The sequence below is a fragment of the Stigmatopora nigra genome, chromosome 20 (genome assembly GCF_051989575.1).
Source record: "Stigmatopora nigra isolate UIUO_SnigA chromosome 20, RoL_Snig_1.1, whole genome shotgun sequence".
NCBI lineage: Eukaryota > Metazoa > Chordata > Actinopteri > Syngnathiformes > Syngnathidae > Stigmatopora > Stigmatopora nigra.
Window position 1 is genome coordinate 8,477,431 of NC_135527.1, and position 27,830 is coordinate 8,505,260.

The 27,830-nt window shown below is 42.6% G+C and overlaps 3 protein-coding genes and 1 long non-coding RNA gene across 12 annotated transcripts in view; 3 read left to right on the forward strand and 1 right to left on the reverse strand.

The window, feature by feature from the left end:
- The window catches only part of LOC144213338 (nuclear factor 1 B-type-like), a 38,089-nt gene extending 35,210 nt beyond the window's left edge, over nucleotides 1–2,879 (forward strand). For all 4 annotated transcript variants that reach the window (XM_077741747.1, XM_077741749.1, XM_077741748.1 and 1 more), the window contains one exon: nucleotides 2,323–2,879. In XM_077741747.1, the coding sequence (XP_077597873.1) occupies nucleotides 2,323–2,455 (133 nt within the window). In that variant the 3' untranslated portion in view covers nucleotides 2,456–2,879. The remainder of the gene's footprint in view (nucleotides 1–2,322) is intronic.
- LOC144213197 (uncharacterized) overlaps nucleotides 1–27,830 on the reverse strand; it is a 112,600-nt gene that overhangs the window by 75,646 nt on the left and 9,124 nt on the right. The gene's annotated exons all lie outside the window — the stretch shown is intronic.
- Nucleotides 20,164–22,776, forward strand: rgp1 (GP1 homolog, RAB6A GEF complex partner 1). Of its 2 annotated transcripts, none has more exons than XM_077742084.1 (10): nucleotides 20,164–20,319; nucleotides 20,421–20,545; nucleotides 20,613–20,728; nucleotides 20,793–20,926; nucleotides 21,001–21,084; nucleotides 21,143–21,292; nucleotides 21,368–21,514; nucleotides 21,642–21,769; nucleotides 21,845–22,022; nucleotides 22,088–22,776. In XM_077742084.1, the coding sequence occupies exons 3-10, from the start codon at nucleotides 20,613–20,615 to the stop codon at nucleotides 22,309–22,311; spliced, it is 1,161 nt and encodes a 386-aa protein (XP_077598210.1). In that variant the 5' UTR covers nucleotides 20,164–20,319; nucleotides 20,421–20,545; the 3' UTR covers nucleotides 22,312–22,776. The 2 variants fall into 2 exon arrangements, with proteins under 2 accessions (XP_077598210.1, XP_077598211.1); XM_077742085.1 differs by having other exon boundaries at nucleotides 20,223–20,361.
- LOC144213582 (uncharacterized) lies at nucleotides 23,167–27,729 on the forward strand. 5 transcript variants are annotated; one of them, XR_013330013.1, is made up of 9 exons: nucleotides 23,167–23,462; nucleotides 24,331–24,398; nucleotides 25,090–25,198; nucleotides 26,075–26,168; nucleotides 26,532–26,727; nucleotides 26,799–26,881; nucleotides 26,977–27,040; nucleotides 27,119–27,196; nucleotides 27,327–27,667. XR_013330013.1 is itself a non-coding variant. In XM_077742118.1 (9 exons), the coding sequence occupies exons 5-9, from the start codon at nucleotides 26,585–26,587 to the stop codon at nucleotides 27,345–27,347; spliced, it is 423 nt and encodes a 140-aa protein (XP_077598244.1). In that variant the 5' UTR covers nucleotides 23,167–23,462; nucleotides 24,331–24,398; nucleotides 25,090–25,198; nucleotides 26,075–26,168; nucleotides 26,532–26,584; the 3' UTR covers nucleotides 27,348–27,729. The 5 variants fall into 5 exon arrangements, 1 of the variants encoding a protein (XP_077598244.1); XR_013330014.1 differs by having other exon boundaries at nucleotides 26,799–26,877; XM_077742118.1 differs by having other exon boundaries at nucleotides 26,943–27,040; nucleotides 27,327–27,729.

Sequence of the window (27,830 nt, forward strand, 5' to 3'; positions counted from 1 at the left end):
TTTCATAGTGTAGCTCTTGAGAAGTTTACCACAGCTAAGTTGAGCTCTTATTTCTCTTCCCAACAATAACAGCTTTTACTTTACCAAGCCATAAAGAGGACAAAAAAGACGACAAGTCACGCTAGCTAGCTGGGAACGACGTCTCCTCTACGCTAGGAGTCGGATCGCACGTCGCTTTGGCGCAGGAAACGGCCGGCCAATCCATTAAGATGCCATTAGATAATCTAATTTAGCCGACTAATCCCCCGGCGTGGCGGATTCGGCGACCCGTGTGTGGTAGGACCGCGGGGAAGCTCTACCCGCTCCTGCGGGTTTCTGGTCCCACCGCAATCTCCCTGGGCACCCCCCCTCGAGTTTTGCGGTGGGAGTCCATTAGCCACGACCGTCGATTTCAACCCGATTAAAAGCCACGCCGCTTTTGTGATCTTTCATTACCTGGGAGGGGAAGACAAAAACGTGGGAGAAAACAGGAAGAGAGAGACGCTCTGTGAGCTTTTTTTTGGCCAAGGTAGGAAAAAGTTAATCCCCCCCGCCATTGCCCCCGTTTCCTGCCCCATGATTTTTGGCAGGGGGGACCGGGGAGGCGGGGCTAAAGCGGAGAAAACTTTTAGGACGACCCGAGGATTAGCCAATCTGTCTTTTTTTAAAGCTCCTCAAATGCCACGCGCTGATGTCTTTCTTGGATCGTTTAGCTCCGACTTTTAAGATGCTAAACGAAAGGTTTTGCTAAAGTCCAAATTTTTTGTCATTAAAAACAACACCCTAAAAATGGCAGGCAATTTACCGCAATGTAAAAATGTTCATCCGACTTAAGTAAGTCGTATAAAATGGACTCCAATTAAATGACTTCCTGAAGTGAGGCAGTAAAAAGGGGACGGTGGATAAATGAGGGACTTGGCAGCCACAGAATGGACGCAAATGGATTGGACGCTTACTCGTCAAAAACCCAGAGGACAAAATGTTAGATTTCAAATTTGCATGATAAAATAAATAAGAATGAAAATGGTATAAGGGACTAAACAAAACGTTTATAGTCATTTTAAGTTAGCATTTAGCCCCTTAGCTTAACTACCAAACTACCAATGTCCAATCAAGACCATTTTTGTCCAAAATTTTGATTCAAATAATCAGGAATGGCATTTATTTTTGATTTAATTAGATGACAACAAATAAATAAAACATTATTAATAGAACAAGGCTAAACAATGTCATTTTAAGTTACCCTAACTTAGTTATAAACATGCAAAATTCAATCAAAACTGTATTTTTTCCCCCAAAAAAGATTTAAAAAAATTGGGAAAAGTATTAATGATTTTTGTATAGATTATTTAATTCATTTATTTCAATTTGATGGCGAAGTGCAGGTACATATTTGCGTAACGCCGAGCCCATGGGAGTGGTCGCCGGGGGCTCCCCGGGGAGAGGGGGTGGGCGTCAACGTGAGGGTTAGGGGGCGGGGGCTAATTATCTGACACGTACGTAACGCGGTAACCCTCGGGAACAACGCGGCGCTTGTTCCCGCTCGCGTTTTCAGTTAGCGCCGTTGCTCCCCGGGAACAATCCTAGTGTTGTTTAGCCATTAGCGTGATATGAATAGGGATGGGGCGCCTTTGTGGAGGGACCCCTTGCCAACACACACTCTCACACACACTTCAGAGCTCTCACACAACCTTTTCTGCCCCGTGAGAACGAATCACAACATGGCAAAAAACAAAAAAAAGCTACACAGGGATGTCAAACGCGGGTCTTGTTCCGTTTGACGTCCACAGACGTTTATTTACTTGTTGTAATGGGTTGTACTCTTAAAAAATCCCATTTGTTCTTCCTCTGGCCGAAATGCACCCTCCCGCTATTGGGATTAGCCTTAAATGCGCCTTATAGTGGTGAAAATACGGTAATTGCTATTGACTTGACCAGGTATGAAGCACTCACTACTTTACAGTCACCTCTAGAGCCAGCCATTGTTGATGTTTTGGATAAAATCTTGCAGTGGGGGAGGAGCTATATGATGGAAGATGTTGTAAACTAAGATGGCAGATCTGCATATTTAACAGTATTGTTTCAGTTCAGGCGTTTGTGTTTTTTTAATATCCGACAGTGGTGGTTTTTCGTTTTAATTTTTTTCCATATATAAGGTCTCACTGGATTATAAGGCGCACTGTCTATTTGGGAGAATATTTAAGACTTTTAAGTGTGCCTTTTAGTTGTGAAAATATGGCAATAATAACTAATAGTGGAAAAAATAGCAAAGTATTGAAAATGATTTCTTACTACCAGTTCTATCCTTACAATAATAATCAATATATCATTTCTCCCCAACAGTCCTGGTACCTGGGCGAGCTTAGTTCCATTCCAAGTGTCGAACGGGACTCCGATTCTACCCACAAATGTCCACCAGAACTACAGCATAAGCATCATTGGTGACCCGCTGGTCCCCGCCGAAACTGGCAACTGAGACCCCCTTCTCCTACGGTCGGGGGAGCAGGCGCGGACGAGGAGCGGGGCCCAAAACCAGCAAGCGCGCGCCATCTCTCTACACTCTTCCCCAACTGGCCTCGCCCCTCCCGACGGACACTTCAGGTGCGCCCCGTTTTTTCCGACACACAAATACACACATGCGTATACACACATTTAAATACACATACACACACACCAGCCAGTTGTTGTTTGCAGAACTTTCCAATGCATTCAAATACTGTGATGTATAGATGCCTTAATATTCTACTGCATGACACTCGAAAATCTGCGCTTCTATTGGTCAACGCGGCGGGGTCAAAGGTCACTGTGTACTTTGCGGAAAAACTTTCAGTGCTTTTTGCTCGCCTGCCATGCCGGGGGAAACTAAATATATTTTTGATTTAGGTTATTTTTTTTGTGGGGTGGGGGGGAGGGGCTTCCAGTCAGTTTTATTTTTTTTGGAGCGTTTTAACTACTTGAGATTGGACACCTCGCTAAAAGCATTTGTAATCCCTTTTAAAAAAAGGTTTTTTGTTTTGTTTTTTCAAGAAAAGCAATCCATGGAGGCTAGTGCAATTGATGTTGTTTTATTTTGAAGGGAAGATATCAGTCTGTCAGCCCTCAGACTCTAAAAAGAAAAGGGGGATAAACGTAAAATATGATTGGGAAATGGGTAAAATATTCCGTTTTTTTTGGTTCATATTTTTGATTGGAATAATTTGATTTGAGTCCCAATCCCAGCAGCAACACCAGCACTTGTTTTTTGTGGTTTATTCTCTTATTTATTTCTTGTAAAAAGGGGTACAAAAAAACCCTGAAAGAAATGAACACGTAAAAATGTGTAAAACTAAACAAAAAAATAACTAAAAGAGATAAAAAAAAAGGCATTTCACTTTTTTTGGAAACGATAAGATCGAGAGCATTTTTTTTGTCCGTCGGCTTTGAAAGCGTTTGTTTACAAGAAATATGATAAAAAAATTACAAACTCATTGACTGCCAGAAAGGAGGCAGAATTGCTGCAAAACGTGGTAAAATCTGGCAAAATTTTAGCAAGACTTTTCTAGGAAAGGCAAGTTGCGTTTTTATCCATTAATGCTGGCGAATGAGTTTGTGGGTAATGTACGGGAAATTGTCAATCAATCAGGCGGTGGCAAAAAAAAAAAAAAAAACGTTTAAAAAATCCCGTTAGATAGCCATCGTCCTCCATTTTTTTCACTTCATTTGCACGACGAAACATGACGTCCACATGACGTGCCTTTCCACATATCTACACACCCGCACACACCCACACACACCTACACACGCCCGGGTTTTGTTTGTTTTAAAACATAGTAGAAACGCAGAGTTAACATTTTTAACATTTTGTACCCTGAAAACGAGCGGTTTAACTTTGTGTACTATTTTTCATGTGTCACACTTCCATGGCGTATCCAGGCTTTGTATAGTCAAGTTTGTATTCGATTTACGTTGCCCCTCCTCCTCCCCCGTGGCTCCTCCTCTAATGAGGCCCCGCCCCTTTTCCCCCTCTACTCACTGTCCTTGAATTCAGAATTATGAAAATTATGCAATACCGAGTTTTGCCTATGTACGTAGTGCTTATAGAAGACGTCAAATATTAGAGGCTAGTTTGGAGATAGACACTATTGTAACGCATTTATTTTCTCGTTGATGTTGTTGTTGTTGTTGTGGCTGTTGTTTTTTTTTAATCCCACCCCCATCCTTTCTTTTGATTGGACCAAAACGGGGGCTGCTTTCTATGCAGTTTCACCACAAGGTCTTTGTTTTGTTTCTTAACTTAGTTTCGGTGTAGTTGAACATTTGGAATGTTTTTCGTTGTTGTTGTTTCTGCCTACGAGAGCGTTGTCAGTTTGTCCCACGGCTGTTGTGATTTGGAGTGGGCGGAGTCACTTTTGCTGAGAGACGTCTCGACTCGAGGCCGGGACAATCACGCTAAGACACCGCACGTACGTCGCTCGGGTGCAATTCCCGAATCGATGCCTTAACCGCTACGGACGGCTTGACGCCTTTGCGGCGATCATACGCGGCGACCAATCCCGGCGAGGGGTCGTCGAATGTAGAAATGGGGCGGCTCAGGTGGTAGGGCGGACGTTTGGGGGCGTGATTTGCGAATGGTGAGACGTAAGAGTTTATTTTTGATGGGAAACGGTTCTTACCGGCGCACTACCACCTAAGCCACTCCCCCGCCACACCCACTTTCGAAACCCGTTTTACGTGGGTCCTAAACTTTTCAAACCTTCCTCGCCCCGATTCCGCTTTTTGAACTAAAACCCGAACAATTAGAATTGTCAAAATTCTCGTGCTAGAAGCACGAAACACGTATTTCAAATATGTCTACCGAAATTAAATTTCTTGCTCCTCTTTATTGTAATCAAATGCTACTTTTAAACCGCCATTGGTGGCGCTCAATGTCCAATTGTTAGCCTTTGGGAAAGGTAACATTTAATCCAGGGGGTTGGGAACCCTTTTTGACAGATAAAGTCATAAAAAAATCATATTTTTAATTGTTATTCATTGAGAGAAATACTCAGAATTTACTAGAAGTAAAAATACATGCATTTTTAGTCATTTCACTGCCTTTAAAAGTAGAAAAAGTCTCAGAATTATGTTGACAAAATTGTTACCCTGATGCTAATCAATGGGATGCATGCAATTTCATTCAAAACTGGAATATTAAAGCAACTCTAGTCCATATTTTAGCTCACACTTTAACATAGAGCCATAAAGCACCCATCAAAACAGCCACATGTGGCTCCCGAGCTAAAGGTTTCCCTACCCCTGATCTTATCTAACGTAAACAAATCGTAATTTCAAGTTCCTACTTTTTTTGGAGGTATTTATTTCTATTTCCTCCTGTAAAAAAATGTGCCTTGGCTTCATCAAACGTGGGTAAATTCCCGGAACTCCATCTTGGAAAATCCGAGTACTTATCAGCACTTAAACAGCATCGGCAATCCTTCCTCTGTGTTTTTTCCCGTATTATCTCTCAGGCGTATTTCCAGGGGCATTCCGCATGTTTGTCAATCAACGTAACACGCCTTGACACCCATTTTTTGCACTCGTCCCCAAACCCAATTGCAAAAGCAGGACAATTCCTCAAGTCGAGCTACGTCTCTCTCTCTTTCTCGGCTCAATTTTAGCGCCATCTATCATAAAATGTCCCACATTGTCCTTATATGTATGTAAGTTTTTGTCTATATGTGAAGATGAGGGTCTTCCTACGGACTTAAAACCAGTTTTTACACTGTAAAACATCTGGAAAGCGTCCCCAACCCGCCCGCCGCCGTCCTTTTGTTTTGTTTTTTTACGCTAAACTGACAAACTAGCTTATGGCAAGCTAGTCTGTTTTATTTTCTAAATGGCAATTTGTGTATTTCTTGAAAATGGTGGTTAACTTAACTCCCATTTTTACGGAAAAGTATCCGAAAGTACCGTCTTGATCGGACTATAAGTCGCACTTTTGTTTTCGTTAAGACGGTTGTCTGTTTTTCTCTTTTTTTGACTTGTTCTCAGTTTGTGAAGAGTTCAGAAAAAAATACCCGGTGCGACTTATAGTCCACAAATACGTTACTATCATGAACAATGGCGGATAGTCTCAAGCTGGCAGCCAATTGGGTCATCTTCCAATCTGTGGGCGGGCTAAAAATGTCAATCCTACTTTAAGTAAGTCAAAAAAACCTGTTTTGGGGAGTCTGGTTTGGAGTTAAAACTCCCCAGTGAACCTCAATCTCAATGACTGGACGCCATGCCTGAAATTCTTTACCAGCAACGTCGGTAAAGCACTAACGGAGCTCCTGGCGTCCAATCGACATAGTTGAAGACCCGGGAGTCTCATTGTGTAAAAACAACAACGATGAAGGGTTATTTTGAACGTTTTTTCTCTTCTTTATTAGCTTAGAGCTAGTCCATTAGCCCCTTTTCTTAGCCATACATTATTTTGCCCCAAAAGCGGCCATTTTTGTTCCACCCTATCCTATAAAACGAGCGACACGGTGCCCGTTCCGGCCGTCCATTTTGTACATACGTGTAAAACGGGACGTGGGCTTACTTACTCACGTCAAAGCATGTCAGCTTGCTTTTTTTTGCAGAAAAAAACAAAAAGAAACTTAGTCCGGGGTCCGCTAAACGCGGGGCAGGTCTTGTGGCACTTTTAGTCCCGCCCCCTTTCGCGCAACAACAACAACAACGGCAACCGGAGCGTGTGCAAAAAGGTCTGCGTACAGATCTGAATGTACCTCTGTTTTTTTAAAGAGAACTTTTGATTTTTTTCGTCCCGTTTTTCGTCATTTTCGGAGCCACAAAGTGGAATTGCGAAGCCTCCATTTTTTTGTCCATTTTTTTGTTGTTGTCCACAGCTTCCAGTCGCTTGTATTTGGTGCAGGGGTTAAAATTGCCACAAGATTGAAATCCATGTAAATAAAAAAAATAGGCTCACGTTTTGTTTTTACTTTTACTTTTTTTTTGTCGGTTTATTTTATTTTTTTTGTGATTGTTACTGTTATATCCAGCCTATACTGCTAGCAGCTGTTCTTACTGCAGTCAATTACTGGAAGTGGATATATTTCCTATGCAAAAACTGTTTAAACAATAAAATGAGCTATGCTACAACAAAAAAATGGCTTCTTCGAGTCACTTTCTTCAAAAATAATTCTATCTAAAACAGGGAATGTATAACAATTGACGATTGGCGACCGATCCCTCATTAAAAAGGTAAGTTATGATATTTTATTGATTGGTTTTGATAGTTTCGATGTTTTTGTTGTATTTTCAAATGATGCTTAATCGGATTTGGTTATTTTCTCAGATTTTGGCACGGTTAATCGAGCGAATGGTCGCAGTTCTCGGGTCGCCTGAGGTAAAGTCCGCCAGGGTCAAGGCGACTCTGATGGAGTAAAGCCTTCCTAATGGGATGGAGACGGCAAAAGTCCGTCTAAATCGCTAATTAGGCTTCGTTAAGTAGCGGCTTATGTGGTGGCCTGGTTTGACCTGACTTTAACGTTTTATTCATATTTGGTTCTTTCCCTTTTTTTGTTGATTTGTCAGTGATTTTGGAGATCTGGAATAACGACGGGGGATGCATTTTTTGGTGAGTATTATCTTATTTTTGCTTATGGAATCCGATATCTTTTAACGTAAGCACAGAAATTATCGTCATTTTTTGAAGCAGTGTTGTAATGTTGGCTTTATTTTAAAATGTAGCTCTATTTTAACTACTACTACAAGTATATTTAATACTATATAGTATATTTAATAGAAATAAAAGGCATCTTGTCTAGTGTTTATCTAAAAAATAAACCCATTTGGGTCAAACAAAGTTATTTAATTTCTAACTTTTTCATTGTAATCATTTTCCAAGCTAGCTTAAAATAATACATGCAAAAAAAATCATAAAATGCCACTTTAAACATAAACTATCTGCAAAAAAAAGTCATTTTTTTAACAATTCGGATGCTAACTTTAGGTTTAACGCACCTAAAAATTGAATAGCACATTTTCTGTTGAGTTAACTCCACCCTGACTGTAAAAGTGAGATGGCATCTCAAAGTTCACCCGTTTTTGTACAGTCGTCTAACCCACACTTGGACACGCTGTAGTCTACTTTATCACAACCCCGAGCCACTTCTTTTTTCAATAGAATCATCTAAAAACAACACAGGCTCCGAATCTCCCATTTAATTTAACCAAAAAACAATTTCGATCTTTTTCGAGCCACTATCGTAACAACCAAGTGTCTTTTAACCGTCCTCGTCCCGCTTTAGTCCTGTCCCCGTCCCCACATTTGTCCTGACGAGCTATCTTCTCACGGCCATGTTATTCCCACACGCATTAGCATAAATTTCATAGTCTCAGCCGCGTTATTAGCCGCCGCCGGCACGATGCCGCCACACTGAGGCCTCCTTGTTATCGCCCTGAAAGCGCGAGCCGGGTCTTAAGATCGTGGGATTTGTCCCCGTATGAAAGCGTCGGGACGGGCGCGTAAAAAAAGAAACAGGTGTCGGCCGTCCGCGCCGCCGTAGCTGGCGAAAACACGCTGTTCATCTGTTGTGTGTTTGTGAGCGTAAGCACGGCGACAGAGGGGCTTCGGCGGGGGCCCGCATTGAAAAGTACGCCTCCCCTGTTCAACATGCTGGATTAGCACCAGCAGTTTCCCATGGAGCATAAACGCCCCCCCTTATTTGGGAATTTGCATAAGGCGCAGACAGGCGGAGAAGCCACAAACAATCACGGCGGCCTTACCAGCAGAATCTTGACGGGATAGCTAGCGCACCGTGTCGTATATTTTCGCCAAGTCGCCATCACGTGGTTGGTTTTCGCCGTGTACGTTGTTGAAGTCGTGGAACGGGAGGTATTAGGGAAGGGCGCAAAATGGCCGAGAGTGGGCGCTTCTTTTGTTTGGCTTTGTAATGAAAAAGACCTAACGTATTTAAACGACTATAAGGCGCACTTAAAAGTCTTAAATTTTCTCCAAAATAGACAGTACGCCTTATAATACAGTGCGTCTTATATATGGACCAAAACAGAAAACCAAAAACCACCACTGTCGGATGTTAAAAAAACACAAACGCCCGAACTGAAACAATTCTGTTAAATATGCAGATGCCATCTTAGTTTACAACATCTTCCATCATATAGCTCCTCCCCCACTGCCCAAAAAATCCAAAACATCAACAATGGCAGGCTCTAGAGGTGACTGTAAAGTAGTAAGTGCTTCATACCTGGAAGTCAATAGCAATTACCCCATTTTCACCACCATAAGGCGCACTTAAAAGTCTTACATTTTCTCCAAAATAGAGAGTGCGCCTTATAATACAGTGCGCCTTATATATGGAAAAATGTCATTCATTGAGGGTGCGCCTTATAGTCGTGAAAGTATGGTAAATAAAGTTAATGCCAAAATAGTGGAAGTCAAGTTTAGGCTAATTGGGAGGTGGCGATAAGGAGCCAAAATGGCCGACAGTAGGTGCTTCTTTTGTAAATTGTACCTGAATATGTCATTATTTTGGTTTTCTAATGAAAAAGACTGAACTAAAGTTATTGCTGAAATAGTGGGAGTCAAGTTTAGGTTATTATTGAGCGGTCGCAAATGTCAGACAAAAACCTGGCCATAGATCAGCGATCTGGGAGGGATGGCAGAAGATAACAGAGTCGGTTTTTCTACTCTAGATTTGATTGTTTTGAACTCAAGCCGTCAATGCGCATCGGCGTCAATTAACACCGTTTGGTGCACCTGCCGTTGACGCTAACGAGTAGAAGTGACAGCCAATCAGGAGCCTATCTACGTCCCGTGAATATAATTACATGATAAATGAGCTATCGTATAGAAACTGGCGCCATAATACGACTCGCCCACCTGCGAAAACCTACCGGAATAATTGTTTGTTTTGCGAGCCGCTTTTTCCGAAGGAACGGAATCCCACCAAACTTCCTGACCGGGCACTTTTCTTACTAAAAAGGCGGGGGTGCCGGAGGCAGGCACGCAGCTGCTTTCCGTGGAAGATTGATGATAGAAATTCGCGTCATTAAATAGTTGGAATCCCTCACCTGCTTAGCATTTACAGTACATTTTAGCCACACGTGTTTTTTAGCTCTTAAACGTTTCCAGATTTGAAGCGGAACGGGTTTTTCTTTGAAACTAGTTTCCACGTTAACCCTTTCAGCAAAAGTCCGCTGAACAAAAATGACCAAAACTTTAGTTGTAGTTTTATTTTCAGGACTATTCTGACGTAGGTTTTCTTATCCGTGTTTGAACCCCGGAGGCGGTTGAGGGTTGTGTTCTCGCCTTGAAGTAAAAGGGAGGATGAACATATGGCTCCTGTGTTGAAACCTGGCAAAGAGCGTAAGAGGAACAATGATTTGTGCAAAAAAAAATGAAACGGAGCTCGCCCCTCCCTACAATGGAGGCTGGAAGTATAACCTTCACTTTCATGTGCCCCTGGGAGTGAGCAAGACAAGGGGGGAGGTGGGTTTCTCCCTTTTTTGTACCAAAAAAAAGGGAAAAAACCCTTTGCCGTGTTTACAGGCAGACGCAACTGGCATCACACGGACTTTTCCCCATATGGCGTGTGGATCCGGGATGCTAAAAACAAATTACAAGAAGAAAATGCAGTGTTTGTTTCAATTTAATTGGCCGACAGGCGGGATAGAAGGATTTCCTAAAGTAGGGGTAGGGAAACCTATGGCTTGGGAGTTATATGTGGCTCTTTGGATGGGTGTATATGGCTTTCAGTGAACCTGTGTGGTAAAATATGGGTATTGCTGGTGAGGAACTGGGGTGCTGAAACTGGGGTGCTGAAATTGTGGTGCCGAAATTGTGGTGCCGAAATTGTGGTGCCGAACCTCGGGAGCCGAAATTGTGGTGCCGAAACTCGGGTGCCGAAACTCGGGTGCCGAAACTCGGGTGCCGAAACTTTGGTGCCGAAACCCGGGTGCCGAAATTGTGGTGCCGAAACTCGGGTGCCGAAACTTTGGTGCCCAAACTGTGGTGCCCAAACTGTGGTGCCCAAACTGTGGTGCCCAAACTGTGGTGCCCAAACTATTTCTAAATCATAATTTTTCTTCATTAGACTCTTCTGCATGCATCCCATTGATTAGCATCAGGGTAACAATTTTGTCAACATAATTCTGAGACTTTTTCTACTTTCAAGGCAGTGAAATGACAAAAAATGCATGTATTTTTACTTCTAGTCAATTCTAAGTATGGCTCTCAATGAATAACAATTTAAAAATATCAATTGATTATGCCTCTCTCTGTCAAACAGGTTCCCGACCCCCCTGTACCTAAAGAATAGGACCGTCCCTACGTGGTCTTGGGTGGTTTTCATTGGGGATCCGTAAGTCTACTAGCTTTCAAACTGCCGCCACGATCTCATTGTTCGTAAGCGTACCGACTGCTTACATGCCGACACGTATGTTTTATTTTTCAGAAGACCCCCCCCCCCCCCCCACTCGCCCACCACCCACACTTCTCGCCGCGAGGCCTCCCTGGGCCAGGAGTCGAGTAAAAAAAACGTATCCCGTGTCAGACTTTCCCCGGATAGTAGCACGTAGCTGGCGGCGTTCGGGTTAAAGAGCATGGCGGAGCACGGAGGAGGCTCGGGGAAGAAGGTGGTGGGGGTGGGTGGGTGGGGGGCGGATGTTGTAGCTGCGAGGATGTGAGCGCCCCCTGCTCGCCCCTAGCCACCCTCCTCCGACTGCCATCTGATGTGAGGTAACATGTGAGGGCGAGCATCCATCTGTCGGCGCTATTTGCCGGCAGAAGGTGCCGCTAATGAGGCTTGATTTGCCGACGCACCTGCCTCCAATCTGGGAGGGGGTGGCGCATGTGCGCCAGCGCGCCGGGGACGCTACGTCTCGCCAGCCGCCGCGACCTCCGTGGATGCCCCGCCCCTACTTCCCTCAAGGTGCGATCGTTGCCGAGTTCGTACGGGAGCGCCCCCGGGTGGGGGGGTCCTGGGAGTTCATTAGGAAGTAGCTGGGTTTGCCTTTGACCCGCCTACTAACCCCCCCACCGAAAAAATCCAGGATTCCTTCATAAAAGGTGAGGCGAGAAGTAAGTTAAGTTAAGGGTCACTTGGGTTCATTTTGGTTTATTCGGTGGCGGAACACAGACGGTATTGTGGGAGGGACTTTGGGTCTATACTAGTCAAAACTCATTGGTGGGAGGGGCTTCTTGGCCAGAGGGAGGTAGAAACAAGTGGGAGGGTGGTATTACCTAGTTGTGTACTGCTAAGTTGTACTTTAGATACATTAATGATGGGAATTGTGTGTATTTCTGTGAAGTTTTTGATCAAGGAGGGACATATTTTGGCTTATTTTGATTGTTTGTCCTTCATTATTGTGAATTAGAAATCACTTTTGATTAGATACACCTAACTTTGTCATAACAATTGATTCTGTGGAGTTTAGTTATAGGGATTGTAGTGGAGTGGCTGTATAGTACAAAATGTGTCAGCCAGGTAGTCCAAATCTTTGGACATATTCAGATTTTGTGTCCATTATTGTGAATTAGAAGTCACTTTTGAGGAGATACACCTAACTTTTACATAACACTTGATTCTATGGAGTTTAGTTATAGGGATTGTAGTGGAATGGCTGTATAGTACAAAATGTGTCAGCTAGTAGTCCAAATCTTTGGACATATTTTGGCTTATTTAGATTTATTGTCCCTCATTATTGTGAATTAGACAACATTTTTGACTAGATACTTTTCTTGAGTGCACATTCTATTGACTTTATTTATAGGGATTGTAGCGGAATGGATGTATAGTACAAAATATGTCAATCCAAATCTTTCGTAAAGGCGGATGGGAAACTTTTTTGGTACAAAACCGCTACGTGGGTCATTGTTCTGGTTCCAAATTCTCTTAACGAGCGCCGCCAACGCTTCATTAGAGCGACGTGTCAACGCCATATGCTCAGGAGTACCTCTCTTTCTCTGGTGCGTAACGGCGCTCCGTGGCGGCGGCGGCCATGGACGTGGGTCAGATCTCCAGGCAGGTGGCCGGGAAACGGAGGCAGATGGGCTCAGCGGGCCCGCCCATCTTCGAATCTGTGAACTTCACTCTCTCTCTCTTTCTCTCTCGGGCTCCCTCTCCACTTTCAAGCGGCACTGATGGGCCCTTGAATTATTACTGGGGCCCCCCATTCATAATTACCCCGAGCCCGGTGGGGACCAAAGCCTCACTAATGACGCCTTTGTTACCGTTGATCAACGGCGCACAATCAACAAGAGGTGGGACGTACGACCGACTGGAGCATTGAGCGATAAACGTGCCTTGAGGGCGTCCTCTCACGCATGTTTTTTTTCTCTCTCGCCGCCCCTCGTTAAAGAAAAACTCTTCGCGGGGAGCGTGAGACTCCGCGTTGGGGTCTTTGAGGGCCTCCGATAGGCCGCCAACCTTTTCGAGACTCCAGTGAGCCGATTGGGTGATTCGAATCTCCACCGTTCGTTCGTAGTAACGGAGAACGGACGATTCCCGCGGAATGGTCGCCGACTCCCGATCGGGAGAGTCTCCCTTCTAAGATGGGCGGAGTCTCTGGTAGAGAGGACTTGGCTCCTTTTCAAATGAAAAGTGGATGGATGCATTTTTATCTGGTTGGCTCTTGGCCCAATGCGTTGTACTGCCCTGCTTTACCACCCCCACAAAAGCCACTCCATCTTGATCTGAGGTGTTTTAAGGGAGTTATTGGAAATAAGTGACGGGATATTTGTCCTAGGTAGAAAATGTTATCATCTGGATGCTCCGGGCCCTTTAAATTCGGGTGTATGTGGATTTAAAAGACTACTACTACTACTGAAACGTGTCTTTCTCTTCCCCAGTTCTGGGAACCCCGCCATGTTAGTCCCCCGATGCAGCTGTGGAAGCCACCCAAAAAACTCAGGCTGTGGATAAAGGTTCCTCCAATGTAACCTAGCAACGGTGAGTCAAAACACACACACATACATACACACGTATGCTAGATGGGTGGCCTTATGGTGCCAGAGGCGGGATGGGGGCGCTTGACTGCAGCTCACTGGCAGATGACATTGAAGGGAAACCTGCCGCGGTGAGATTAGAGGATCACATCCTGATGGCTCTTCATTAAAAATGTCCAAACGGGAGTCGGGGGTAGGCGTATACAGGCGCACAACGGGTACCTGACCGCTAGCTCGCGTCCTTGAGCTAAATAGCCAAACCTTAGCTAATCAAATCGCCATACGCTAGCTTAGCTTTTCTATTAGCGGGAACGGGAACCTGGCACAAAACCCTAGCCTATCCTTAAATCCTTAGGAATAGTTTTTCCTCTCAACCGAAACCCCATCGAGAACAGGGCGCCGGATCCATACACTAGGCGGATTACGGCGGGGAAAGGGCAACCAGAGAGGTGGCGTTGTCGGGATTCCCCTGCGAGTCCGGGGAATCCGCCGCGTGGCCAGATGGCACGAGCCCCGCCGGTCTTCGGGAAGGGCGCCCATACGGCGGACGCCCAGCTCGGCAGAAGGTAGCGGGGAAGCGGCGGTGGCGGGGTCAACGCTTGATGTCGGACGCTCCCCGGAGCGTTTCCTCCCGCGCCTTTGAACAAGAAGAGGACCGCCACCGTTACCCGCTCCCCGCTACACTTCAAAAAGCTAGGCCCCTCCCCCGCCGCCCCAAGCCTCCCGAGTTCCCGACATATGTTCTCAAACCCGAGCGTGCCAACAAACGTGGCGGCGAAGAGCGCGCGTTTGGACCCGTGGTGGCGTATTTCGCGCTTTCATCTCGCGCGATTCCGGGTGATTCGTTGCCACGGCGGCGGCCAATTACGTTGACAGATGTCCCACCTGACCCGTTTCGCGGTGACGGGTGGTTTCTCCGTTTTTTTTTCGTCCCTGTTCCGTTAAAGGCGGACATTTTGGTTTTTGCGTTAGGAGCCAAATTGCGACTTTTCAAAGGTGGCGTTTAAAACAAAGACCCCTCGTTATTCTCATTAATCCTCCATCTGTCTGGTTGGCAAAAAAAGCTCACCGTTAGCGCGTTGGGTGTGATTAGCATTTGGCGAAATCTGATGAAAGATGGAGTCATGGTGGATTGGAGGATTTTCTTTTATACGCAATCGAATAATACGAGCTGGATTTTGAATTTAGAAATATCTCAATGGGTAAATAGTCATTTCATTGTTAATACTCATTTTCCTAACCAAAAATACTACTATACTACAAATACCAAAATATATTAAATGGTATTATACATCCAATCAACTCCAACATCAATGCTAGTGTTAATACAAATAGTTTAATAGATAAAAAATAAATGGATTTGATAGCAATATGGCCGTTATGGAAATTTACTGATCTCCCAATGATATAGTGATTTGATTAGATTAGATTAGATTAGATTAGATTAGATTAGATTAGATTAGATTAGATTAGATTAGATTAGATTAGATTAGATTAGATTAGATTAGATTAGATTAGATTAGATTAGATTAGATTAGATTAGATTAGATTAGATTAGATTAGATTAGATTAGATTAGATTAGATTAGATTAGATTAGATTAGATTAGATTAGATTAGATTAGATTAGATTAGATTAGATTAGATTAGATTAGATTAGATTAGATTAGATTAGATTAGATTAGATCAGATTAGATCAGATTAGATAACTGTATTGCAAGTGAGAATACAGACACAGTAAAAGACATTTTTTAGGCGTTTGAATGTAAACAAAAGCTTCGTTTTAAACAAATAAGGACATTTTTTAGTTAATAAAATTGCCAATAATGACTCCATAGATTGATCCATAGAATGAATTCACAGTTGGTTGGTTGTTTAAATGTGACTAAAATCCATCCGGCTTTTTAAGTCTTTAATTCTCGGCAGCCTTTATTCACATCTTAATTATCTTTGATTTCCATTGCACTTTATTTGCGCCAAAAAAAAATCAATGAGCTCAAGACAAATTGTAAGATCGGTAGCCAGCTGAGTGACCCAATGCAAATGGAAGTCCATTCATTGATTGCTTCAAGATGGATGTCTTCGGCACCCCCTATTGGTTTTGTATGCTTGCAAAAACACTTTGTATGGAAATTGTATCGAGTGGATGGCTGTTATTTTTTGCTGATTTGTACTAAGGTTGTCAAAAGTATCTAAAAGTATCGATGTGGGATGATTTTGTGGGAAAAGTGTGGGTATTACACAGGGGTTTTTGGTCCATGGAATTTAAATTTAAATGAATTAGAAGTGGGATAATGTTGGAGAATTTATTGTGGATGAATGTATTGAAATTGGGTGCTTACGTTTTTTTGGTTAGGGGGAAGTGTGTGTATGTGGCAGCCATCTTGGTTGGGTCAACTTGGAAGTGGATATCGTATAGTAAGACTTTTATTCTGGAAAAAATGACAGAATAGTAAGGTTTGTTTTTCTAGAAAAAAAATGACATAGTATAGTAAGGTTTGTTTTTCTAGAAAAAATGACTTAGTATAGTAAGGCTTGTTTTTCTAGAAAAAAAATGACAGTATAGTAAGGCTTGTTTTTCTAGAAAAAATGACATAGTATAGTTAGGCTTGTTTTTCTAGAAAAAAATGACATAGTATAGTAAGGTTTGTTTTTCTAGAAAAATGACTTAGTATAGTAAGGCTTGTTTTTCTAGAAAAAAAATGACAGTATAGTAAGGCTTGTTTTTCTAGAAAAAATGACATAGTATAGTAAGGCTTGTTTTTCTAGAAAAAAAATGACATAGTATAGTAAGGTTTTTTTTCTAGAAAAAAATGACATAGTATAGTAAGGTTTGTTTTTCTAGAAAAAACGACATAGCATACTGTACGATAATTTCTTAGCGCTCCATGCTAACCATTTCTAGATTAGGTATAGTTGCAAAATTACCATAATTGTGTTGTACCCCTGAATTTACGGGGTAGTTGTATTTGCCTTTAAAAGACGGGTGGAATAATCAGACAGGTCCTTTGTTGTGTTATGTTCAAGCCAACTTTAGTAATATCAAAGCAATTCACACAAAACATAATATACAATAACACGCGCGTACCCATTACATCATAGCTGCGTGTTTCGTGCACGCTTCGCGCGTCATAGCTGCGTGCTTTGCGCACGCTTCGCGCGTCATACTGCGTGAGTCCCTTTTTACCTTAACACCTGCACTCATTTATAACTTCACTTACTTCACCCTGTCACAATTGCAATAGAGATTATAAAACATCCTTATGTTTAACCTATCCAGAATAGTATTTTAAGTCTTCCAATTGGCTCCAAACGGAAAGCCAACCCTCTTTAGTTGAACTTTGACTTTTTTTGCAGTTTACGTAACGAGACTCCTCCCTCTGCTTGCGTCTTATCTGGAAGCTCAGACCACACATAAAAGCAAAATGGCGTTCTACCAAATCAGCATGTGGGACGTCGCATGGTACCTTTTAATTGATTAGTTCCAAATCTGCTCTATATGCCCCGAGATAAGTGTATAGTGTGTATTTGTGTGGGTTTTATTTTCCGTGTTTGTTTGCATTTTGGCTTTGAAGACAATCCAGCGATTCCTTTCGGTATCTGCGGACAAACGCCATTGTTGGCGGAATTGAGGGTCTGAGCCAAAGTCCCCCGCCGTCGAATGATTTATGTGTTCAGCTGGGACGGACTGGAGAAAAAAGGGGGGGTGGTCCCAATATCATCTGGCCATGGAAAGGCTCGGTGGGCTTAAACAGAACCAGGACGGATGCCAGGACGGATTGTATCCGCCGCCATTGTTTTTTAATTAACCTATATAGAAGCCCAGTGTGTAAATGTGCTGGGATAGATAAGACCCCCCGACGACACCCCCACTTTTTGAGAAGAATGATTTCTTTACTTGTCATTTTTATCTTCTTTTTTTTTTAGAGGCTTCAAAAAAGCGTGGAAAGTCCAAATAGGTGCGTCACCCGCAACTCTGCAGGGGTTGGGGGATGTAAAATGCTGTTGTCTGCTGCCCTCTAGTGTTCGGTAAGGGATTTACAGGCAAGATAGAAAGGTAAGGGGTTGATTGACATGGGTGATATGATGAAATGGTTAATGGTTTATATGGTATTGTTATTTGGGTATTGAAATAATGTAGAATAAGTACTGTCTTAAATTTTCTCCAAAATAGACAGTGCGCCTTATAATACAGTGCGCCTTATAGTCCATAAAATACGGTAGATGGAAGCAATATTCGACAAATGATTTGATAATTGACACGTCTTTTTTGGTAATAACTCAGAATTGTTTGAATGTCAATAATGTTCAAGATAATGTCTAAAATAACAAAAATAAAGGTAAATTTGACCAAAATATAAGTTTAAAAAATGTCACAAATAATTGGAAGATTACAAAAAATGAAAAAGTCAAAAGAAATCCCAGAATTTTGAATCAAAATGACCAATTTTTGCATAAACATGAAATATGACCCAAAAAATGAATGTTATGGCAAAGTATTATGAAAAGAGATAATGAAACTTTTATAGGGCTTTATAAAATCTAATGCTTAAAAAATGTATCAAAAAATAAATCATTTTTATTCAGTTTTGTTAGGAATGCTAAGAAAAAAAAATGAAAAAAATAGTCATAAATGATCTCTAGTCACTTGTTTGGTTCTGGGTTCGAGCCCCTAAAACCGTGACCCGACCCAAACCGGAGGCCCTCACCTGCAAACGATTGACAAGCCAAAAATCCTGAAGTGGCTAGGGGCCAAATGCCACTTTATTGAAAAACTTCTCTCGTGTAATGAAGCACAGAGAGAGAGAGAGAAATAAGCCCCACCCCACTCTCCCACACTCCCACTCTCCCACACTTTCGCCCCGGTCTGTTTGCGTACGATTAGCAGCCGGCGCGGCGAAGCGGCTGGGCAAATACGATACGTGTGTTTACGCGCGTGTTGCGGTGCGTTTTGGGATTAATCCATAATCTATGCCGAGACGGGTTTGCTGTTGATTGCTCAGCCGTGGTTGTGGGCTTTTAAGATGCTTCTTTTCATACAAATTTGGACTTTTGGTCAAGACGTTTGCTTTAAACCAAAACATAAAATCACTTATTTAGGATTTTTGATGATTTTATGATTATTTTCAATGTTTTTGATTACATTTGTTGTAAAACGGCTATTTTTTTAATGAGAAAATCCTTGATCTGGTCAACTTTGGTTAAGAGGCGTGTCCTAATAATTGGTTACCGTATTTTTAGGCCTATAAGGCGCACTTAAAAGTCTTAAATTTTCTCCAAAATAGACAACACGCTTTATAATCCAGTGTGCTTTATATATGGAAAGAAAATAAAAATGGTACATCCAATTGTGTAAGCAAAACAACAGCTGTCACATATCAGGTATTCAATAATAATAATAATAATAATAACTCCATTCGAAATTAAACCAACAAGCCTCCATTTGGCAAAACAATTCCATAATCAAGGGACAATATGTGGGTAATCACAAAGGTTGTTGGTTAGCTATCACAGTGCATCAGCAATTTCTTAAGCGTCCTTCTAGGTCTGCATTCTGGGGTAAAGGTCAGTCCTATCATCCAGTAAACAAGGCAAATTGAAGAAGCTCTCATACAAAAATGATTAAATGTACACACATATATACACATATAATAGTATCACAGAATAACTCCAACACTTATTGAGTTCTGTCAACGTTCCTATTTCGAGACCGGGGTATTTCCAACAGTCGTCCAATCGATATGCAAATTTTGACAGTGGCTTTATTTGCATATCTGTCACGAGATCAAAATAGCGCTCTCCAAAAGCGGTGAATGTTTGATGCCCCGGTGCATATTTGCATAGACTGTGACCACAGGCCTAGTTTGGAATGTATGCAGTAGTTGACAGGCAAGCATACGCCCATCAATGCCACGGGCCGTGGAAGCCGGATCATCTCCAAAGGCCAACCGGCAACTCCAAGCGGGTGTGTTGTTAATGCATGTTCACAAAGAACAAAAATGTCGCCCAGCTGCTTAGTTGGCATACAAAGGCAGCCTTTGAGCAGTCCATTTTTCTGTTTCGTTTTGACAAGTACACACAACTATGTATTCATGTATTCTACAATAATATGAATCAAATCAACAATAGATTTCATTTATTTTAATTAATAAAACATTCTAAAGTGTCACATTTCTCGAAATGTCATACTTATTAGTTATCCATATTTTATTTTATCGCCCAAAACATATGAATAATCATTAATGCCATCAAACAATGTGACCATTCGATGTCATTTTAGAACGGGTACCACATTTCCCAGCATGCCTGATTGTGACGTAATTGGATGGCGACGACGGTGATCACCGATTGGCTGACAAGGCCGTAGAGGAAGACTGCGTTGCGTCTGATTTCAAAGATGGCCGACCTGGCAAAGAGTTATTTTATTGAGGTATTTTAATCAAATTGGGCGATCGACACTTTGCAGCATGCGGTAAGTTCTTGTTTAATGTTAATAATCATGGATTGAACTCTTTTGTCTGGTTTACGCAGGTTGATTCGACGTCATTTGGTCTTGTTGGTGCTTCGTGCACCGACTGTTAGCAAAGAAGCTAACGTTGCACGATCATGATGAACATCGTTTCGGCTTAAATTGAGAAGCGACATCGATTTACAAGGTTTGTATGGGTACGATTTCTTCGTACGTGTTTGCTCCTTTTTACGATCCCGATCGATCGGTTCTAGATGATCGAGGTCGTGGCTTCCATTGCCCGAGGGCCCGTGTTTTTAGCCGGCGAGCTAATGGAATGCCTGGTCACTTTTCGGAATCCGATGTCGCATCTATCTACATCGGCTACCAGGTATTTTTTTAAATGTAAATATGCTTAAGAAAACGTTGTGATATAATCTTGCTTTTCGTCTCAGTGAGATGTTAGCATGGGCTAGCGCCCAGATCCACTGTCAGTTCCATGCTAGCGAGAGCAAAGTGAATCTACCGAGCCGGATCAATAAGCAAGACGTCCAGGCGGGTAGTGACACGGTTCTGATCCCCAATCGAGGTAGGCCGGGCGGCTATTTTGTCACGTCAACGCTCATTTTGATAGCCGTTGCTAACATGTAGCATCTTTGCCAGGCGAGCGAGGGCAATGCGTTCTGGACACGCCCCCTAAAATTCTCTTCTGTGATCTGCGCCTGGATCCTGGAGAGAGTAAAACCTGTAAGTGGATCACCCAGGTCGGTCTTTCTGGACCTGATATTTTTTTCCATCTCTGCAGATTCGTATAGCGAATCGGTGCCAGCGGACGGGCCTCCTAGTTTCCGTGGCCAGTCTGTCAAATATGTCTACAAGCTAACCATTGGCTGTCAAAGGGTCAATTCTCCCATCAAGCTCCTCAGAGTTCCTTTTCGAGTTTTGGTTCTGCAAGGTAAGCCCACCCCAAAGAAAATGGTAGTAGAGGACTGTTCCTAATCCACCTAGTTAACTTTGTCCTCTTGTCCAGGTACCCCGGAACCCTTCTTCCCCCAGTATGAGGAAGTTTCCCCCTCAAATCCCTTTCTGGAGGAAGAAGAAGCTAGCCGGCGGGATGCACTAAACCTGGAGAGGGCTCTGGACATGCTCACTGTCTCTACATCCAGACGCTGTCCCCGTGAGTACTTGCCTCTTTTGGTCATCGGTCAAATGGTGACAGTTTACTGTTGTACTTGGACTTTGACTTTAACACACTCGGACTTAAGATATTAAACTGAGCACCGTCTAAACGTGACCTCCCCCAGACGTGTACAACATCACCAACGTGCGTGGGAAAGTGGCAAAGTTCTGCATTTTCAAGACACTCTACAGACTCGGCGAAGACATAGTTGGCACGTTCAATTTTTCCGATGGCGACATTCCTTGCCTGCAGGTACTTATCCGTGCAAAATGTCCCCAAAATGTCCTCAAAGTGTCCCCCCACGCTTATGGTCTTTGTCATGGCCAGTATTCGGTGAGCCTCCAAAGCGAAGAGGAGATTGCACGGGAGTACCGGCGGCGCCCCGGCCAACCCCCCGTGGTGACGGGACATGGCCGTCAAATGGAATCGTGCCTGCACACCGCCTCTAGTCACTTCTCCATCCCAGTCCCCCTCAACGTCACACCGGGCTTTGGAACGGACGTGGGTGAGTCCCCCGTTGCGTCACGTTCCGACCCAGGCTCTGTTTTTTAACCAAATGTCCCGTGGCAGCGACCTTGCGCTGGCGCCTACACTTTGAATTCGTCACTGCCCGAGAGCCAGCCGAACCCCCCGTGGTGCTTCAGGATGAGTCCAAGGCGACTGTTTGGTCCGGTGCCGAAACCGTGGAAGTGGACACTTTCAGTTGGGACCTGGCCATTAAGATCCTCCCCACCAACCCGGCTTTAGCGTCCTACGAGTCCCAGTTCACGGGGACCAACAGGATCCAGATTTGATCTGGATTGATGTGCCTCTACATTTAAGTTCAAATTGACTCTAAAGGATGTTATATCTCCTATTTGTTAGGAGTACTTCCCTGGCATGCATTATATTTTCCAAAAGTTTAGCATTTATACAAATGTATTATTTTGAAATAAGGACACAATGTACAGTAGTACCATATAACCTTTCAATGGAAAGATTTGATGTATTAAACTGATAGAATTCTTTAAAACAGTGGTGTTGTCAATTTGTTCAAGTTATGTTGTTTGTCTTTGAGTTAGCAATTGTGGGGTTCCTATGTCTTGTATATACATTACGTATTATGTATTATATTTAAAAAAATGCCTCAACTAAGTTCCTTCTTCTTTTTCCATCACTTCAGCACCATTGAGAGAGCTGCAACAATATATGTAAATTATGTAAAGACTTCATGTGTAACTATGTTCATCTAATGTGTTAAAATAAAATGATGTTGTGTACATTTTGTCTTATGGTGCTTACTATTCTGCAATTACTTTTACTTAATTTTTAGCACAGTTAAAACATACACATATTACCACGTATTAGTATTCATAACCAAAGTATTTAGTTCATATTTCTTATTACTCCAAGTCAATGCGTAAATCGTTTATGTGAAACGGGCCCGTAATTGCACATCCAGTCCACAGGAGGGCATTGTGATCCCAACGGTTGTTTGCAAAGCACTCATTATTGAGAGAAGATGTCTCGAATGCGGAAGTCGTTTATGTGAAAGGGGCCGTCATTACACTTCTAGTCCACATGACGGCGCAAAGATCCCAACGGTTGTTTGCAAAGCACTGTTTATTGAAAGAAGAAGAAGAAGATGATTCGAATGCGGAAGTCGTTGATGTCATTCCACACGAGGGAATTTACGCATGCGCTATATCCTGGAGTTCCCCGGACTGACGTCAGAGAGAAACCCAGGAAGTGGGAGACGAATTCATTGCGTGTTCTTTTGTTTGTAAACTGTTTTTTCGGCGTTTTATCGCATGATCTAAATGGGGGAATTGACAGTAAATACAACCGAGTCACGTTTGATAGATTACACGAACAGTAGTCCGCAAGAAGGGAGTTTTTTCGAGTTTTTTGGGCTGATTTTGTGCACTCGTTCGTTGCAGGCTGTACAAGGAAAGTCAGGAATAAGGTAAGCAATGCTGCAAATGTCTACTACAAACGCTTCTTGGTGAATATTTCTACTCGTAAAACGTGTACTTGTTTTCTGTTGAGCTTGATCCTCGAAACCCAGATCAGATCGAAACATTTTGCCAACCTCCACAATTGAATGAACTATTTTCCCAATCAATGACAGACAACGTGGCTCCAATATTGACCTTTCCTCTTGAAGAAAGAATGTGTATTTTTTATTGCTTTTAAAAAATCTAGCATGAGGACAAGCCTGACTGAAAATAATGCATTGAACAATGTTGACATTTGATGAAATTGTTACATTGACTATTAATTGACTAATATTCTTGGGTGGGTGGGATGTATTTGTAAAATTTCATGGGCATGCGCATCCTCTTTTCTTGCCCTTCAAAGCTTAAATAAGTGATTATGATGTGCCGTGTTGATGGCGTTGTGTCCATATTGCCCATTTTGAGCCCCTTGTATACTTTTTCCAATTGTTGTTCATATTTGGTGAGATTTTAGTGTTGTGTTCATAGTCAGTTGGCCTGAGTAGACCGATTTCATAGGCGCTCCAGTGATTGTGACTAAGTGGAGGGGTTACCTCCTTAGACCTTTGGCCCCCAAAACCCCCAATTGTACCTGATACGTGTCCAAAGTTGCTCAAAATAATATGTGCATCTTTTAACAATGTGCACATCCTCTATTTCTGGTCAGTAGACTCCCATTTCAGGCCATTTGTGTGCCACAAAAGGCCACATTTATAGGGGCCTCGGAGGTCTCTCGTCGGCAAAAAAAATGGCTTTTTCCTCAATGTTTTGTGTTTAAAACATGCGATCTGAGTCCAATTGGATTAGTGCTAACCAAAAATGTCATTTTGTTTACAGGAGTGGAGGCCCGGAAGATGGAGTTGCTTCCACGTCCATCAACCTGCGCCACACAAGTGCTAACAAAGGTGGGAAATGCTCCATTCAATGTATATTTGTATTGAAAAGAATGTTTTTTTAAGATTGATTTATCATGCTAGTAATCGAATAGCTTGAATTAGAATCACATTTATTTGACCACCCGTGTAGAGCTCAAAATAATAATGTAATTCTAGGTCATACAGTCCAAGATGCTAATACTATTTTCAGGCATCATTGTATGTCAGGTTACATATAAATATGGCTAGGCTAATTATGTGACTGTAATGTCATATAAATGCTAGAATGGTCACTGATGCTAATGCTATTTTTGCACTCAAATCACCTTATGTACAGTTAGATGTAAACATTGGTAGGCTAATTATTTGTTCATGATGCTAATGCTATTTATTTGTTCATTATGTCAATGTTATTTTTGCGCCCGCATCATCTTCTGTATCGTTAGATGTAAACATTGGTAGGCTAATTATTTGTTCATGATGCTAATGCTATTTATTTGTTCATTATGTCAATGCTATTTTTGCGCCCGCATCATCTTCTGTATCGTTACATGTACATATTGGTAGGCTATTTATTTGTTGGTGATGCTAATGCTATTTTGGCGCTTGCATCATCTCATGTAAGGTTACTTATCATGATCAGTAGACTAATTATGTGACTGTAATGTGGTATGAATGCTAGAATGGTCACTGACTTCTCTCGTTGTCGTCTTCTTGACAGGATGGGGGACGTTTTGGACGTACACGGCGCCTCCGGACGGGCCCGCGCTGCAGCCCGATGGCTTCTGGGCACTGGCGTGACCTGGCGTGACCTGGCGTGACCTGGCTGGGTATGTGACGTCTTACGTTTCAGCGTCTGCAGTGGCATCTGATGCCGTCAGAATGTCAAAAAGGCCCTTTTTTGCGAACAATATACTGTTGAAATTGAATCAGTCTTCGTCTTTTCTTGCTAAATGCATCCTTACTAAGTTTAAAATAGATGTTTTCCTTCAAAATGTGTCTTTTTGGGGCACAAAACGTCCACCAAAAAGAGCTCTCGGAAAACGGGGCCTCAGAAAAGCAGAAAATCTTCCCGGCAACAAGTCGTGTCACGTTTCGGCCATCCAATCAGAAGCCTTAAAAATTGGATTTAGCCACCTCCCCTCTATGCAAATCTATGCAAATTTGGATTTAGCCCCGCCCTGGCCTCGCCCACCGGGACAGCCAATCACAGCCCGGCATTTGGCCGGACACGCCCCTTTTTTCCAAAAAACGGCGTTTTTTGGACCGAAACCCCGCCTCCCGCTACAAAGCCAGCCCCCCCTGAATAAAGCCCACCCATTCCGAGAGAACCAATCAGATGGCAGTATTCACCTCCCCACTTCCTGATTCTACACCAATCAGTGAATAGACGCCCCTTCCCAGAGAACCAATCAGGTGGCAGCACTCACCTTCCACTTCCTGATTCTACACCAATCAGTGAATGGACACCCCCCCTCCCAGAGAACCAATCAACTGGCAGCACTCAATTATTACTTCCTTATTCTAAACCAATCAGTGAACCTAATTTAAGTTATCCACCAATCCCAGGCTAGTCATTTGCATAGCCACACCCCCAAAAAAAACAAATAAAAAATTAAAAAATAAATTTTTTAATAAAATGGAATAATAAAATGTTAGAAGAAAGGAGTTTGTTTTTTGTTCAACTTTATTTGTTTTTCTTTCAGAGTTAAGAGTCCAAAGTTTGATGTCTTGAAGTTCTTCTTCAAACCAGTAGGAGTCGGATCGGAACAGAGTGTGGAGACCTGAAGACAAAAAAAAGTAAGTTAAGTGCAAGTCGAGTGCAAACCAAGTAAGTTAAGTGCAAGTCGAGTGCAAACCAAGTAAGTCAAGTGCAAGTCGAGTGCAAACCAAGTAAGTTAAGTGCAAGTCGAGTGCAAACAAGTTAGTTAAGTGCAGTAGGGCAAGTTAAAAAGTGCAGACAAGCAAGTTAAAAAGTGTAGTAGGGTAAGAAGTGTAGTAGGGTAAGAAGTGTAGTAGAGTAAGAAATGCAGTAGAGTAAGAAATGCAGTAGAGCAAGATAAAAGTGCAGACAAGCAAGTCAAGTGCATTCAAAGAATTGTGCAAACGACGATAAGACTTACCTTAGAATGATGCGATGTCACTTGTACTTGACTTGAGCAGGAAGGCAGCAACTGTGAAAGAAGTAGACTTCAGCTGTGGAAGAACTTCATTTGATGCGATGTCACATGTTCTTGAGCAGGAGGGCAGCATCTGGACTTCAACTGGACCACTTCAACTGTGGAGGAACTGGACGACTTCAACTGTGGAAGAACTACATTGCAATCCAGACAATTGTCACGAAGGAGTTCACACGGAGGCAAAACATTTTGTCCTTTTATTTTATTTCCAGAATTTAGCATTGAAGATAATCAGCTCGTTGTCTCACAGGTGCAGGCGGCAGTTGGGGCGGGGTCAAGGCAGGTCTCCAAATTGGCGTCTTCACTGGACTGAGTCTGCAAACAAGAAAGTGGGTGAGCATTTAATTCAGTCATGTTTACCGTCTAAGTGGTGCACATTTACTCACCTTTGCAGTACAATCACGCTTTAAAAAAAACATCTGCTTCAGTCATCTTGAGCTGCAGCGCCCTCCGGTGGACACGGGGAAACTAGCCAGCAAAAGAGAGTGGAAGGTAAAACATAGTTCAGAAGCGTGGCGTAAAAAGACGTCAAAGTTGGACAGTGTTCACGTCCACCATTTTGTGTTGCAGTGTGCACTAACCTACTGGACGACGTCGTGGATGAAATCCGACTGCAAGAATCAAAGACAGAAGTCAAAATTGGACATGGTAAGTCATCTGGACGTTCCTACCTCAAACTTTGTTACTCCACTTTCAGCTTCTGGAAGAACAGATTAATAGACAGTTCGATTTGCACGTGAATCAATTGTTTGCTCGTTTCACCTGTGCTTACCTGCAGGGTCGGACATCTTGGAAGTGACCTGCAAAAGAAAAGGAGAGAGTCAAAAAGTAAGGTTAACAGTCATTTTTCGTGCAAAGTGCAAAAAATATGGCAGAATACTTACCGACTGCAGCCTGAGAAGGAAGAAAGGAGACCATTAAGTATTTTTGAGCTTGATTTGGAATATTCAAAGTACTTACCAACTGCAGCCTGTGAAGGAAGAAATGGACCATTAAGTATTTTCAAGGTTGATTTGGAATATTTTAAGTACTTACTTGCTTCTTTTTGCACATTTGTGAGCTGTTGAAACAAGAGAAATGTAAGTTAGTCTCAAATAAAAAAAGTGAAAAGACTTGGGAATAGTACTTACTTTGGCTTTCCAGTGTGGAGCGACGCGCAGCATTCATTAAATGAAAGAGACCGCCTGCGAAAATGCTTCCTCTTTAAATAGTTTTTCGGAAGTGACGTAATTGCGCTAAAAAAATAAAAGTTTAAAAATCAATTTGAATGAGTCCTTCAAAT

What these genes read in the sequence shown, in the direction of transcription:
- LOC144213582 (XM_077742118.1), top strand. Translation starts at nt 26,585, where the DNA reads ATGCGATGTCACATGTTCTTGAGCAGGAGGGCAGCATCTGGACTTCAA. An exon ending in CCAGCAAAAGAGAGTGGAAG is followed by an intron (nt 27,041 to 27,118) that starts GTAAAACATAGT and finishes TTTGTGTTGCAG; the next exon opens with TGTGCACTAACCTACTGGAC. An exon ending in AGAAGTCAAAATTGGACATG is followed by an intron (nt 27,197 to 27,326) that starts GTAAGTCATCTG and finishes GCTTACCTGCAG; the next exon opens with GGTCGGACATCTTGGAAGTG.
- rgp1 (XM_077742084.1), top strand. Translation starts at nt 20,613, where the DNA reads ATGATCGAGGTCGTGGCTTCCATTGCCCGAGGGCCCGTGTTTTTAGCC. An exon ending in CTATCTACATCGGCTACCAG is followed by an intron (nt 20,729 to 20,792) that starts GTATTTTTTTAA and finishes TTTTCGTCTCAG; the next exon opens with TGAGATGTTAGCATGGGCTA. An exon ending in TCCTGGAGAGAGTAAAACCT is followed by an intron (nt 21,085 to 21,142) that starts GTAAGTGGATCA and finishes CCATCTCTGCAG; the next exon opens with ATTCGTATAGCGAATCGGTG.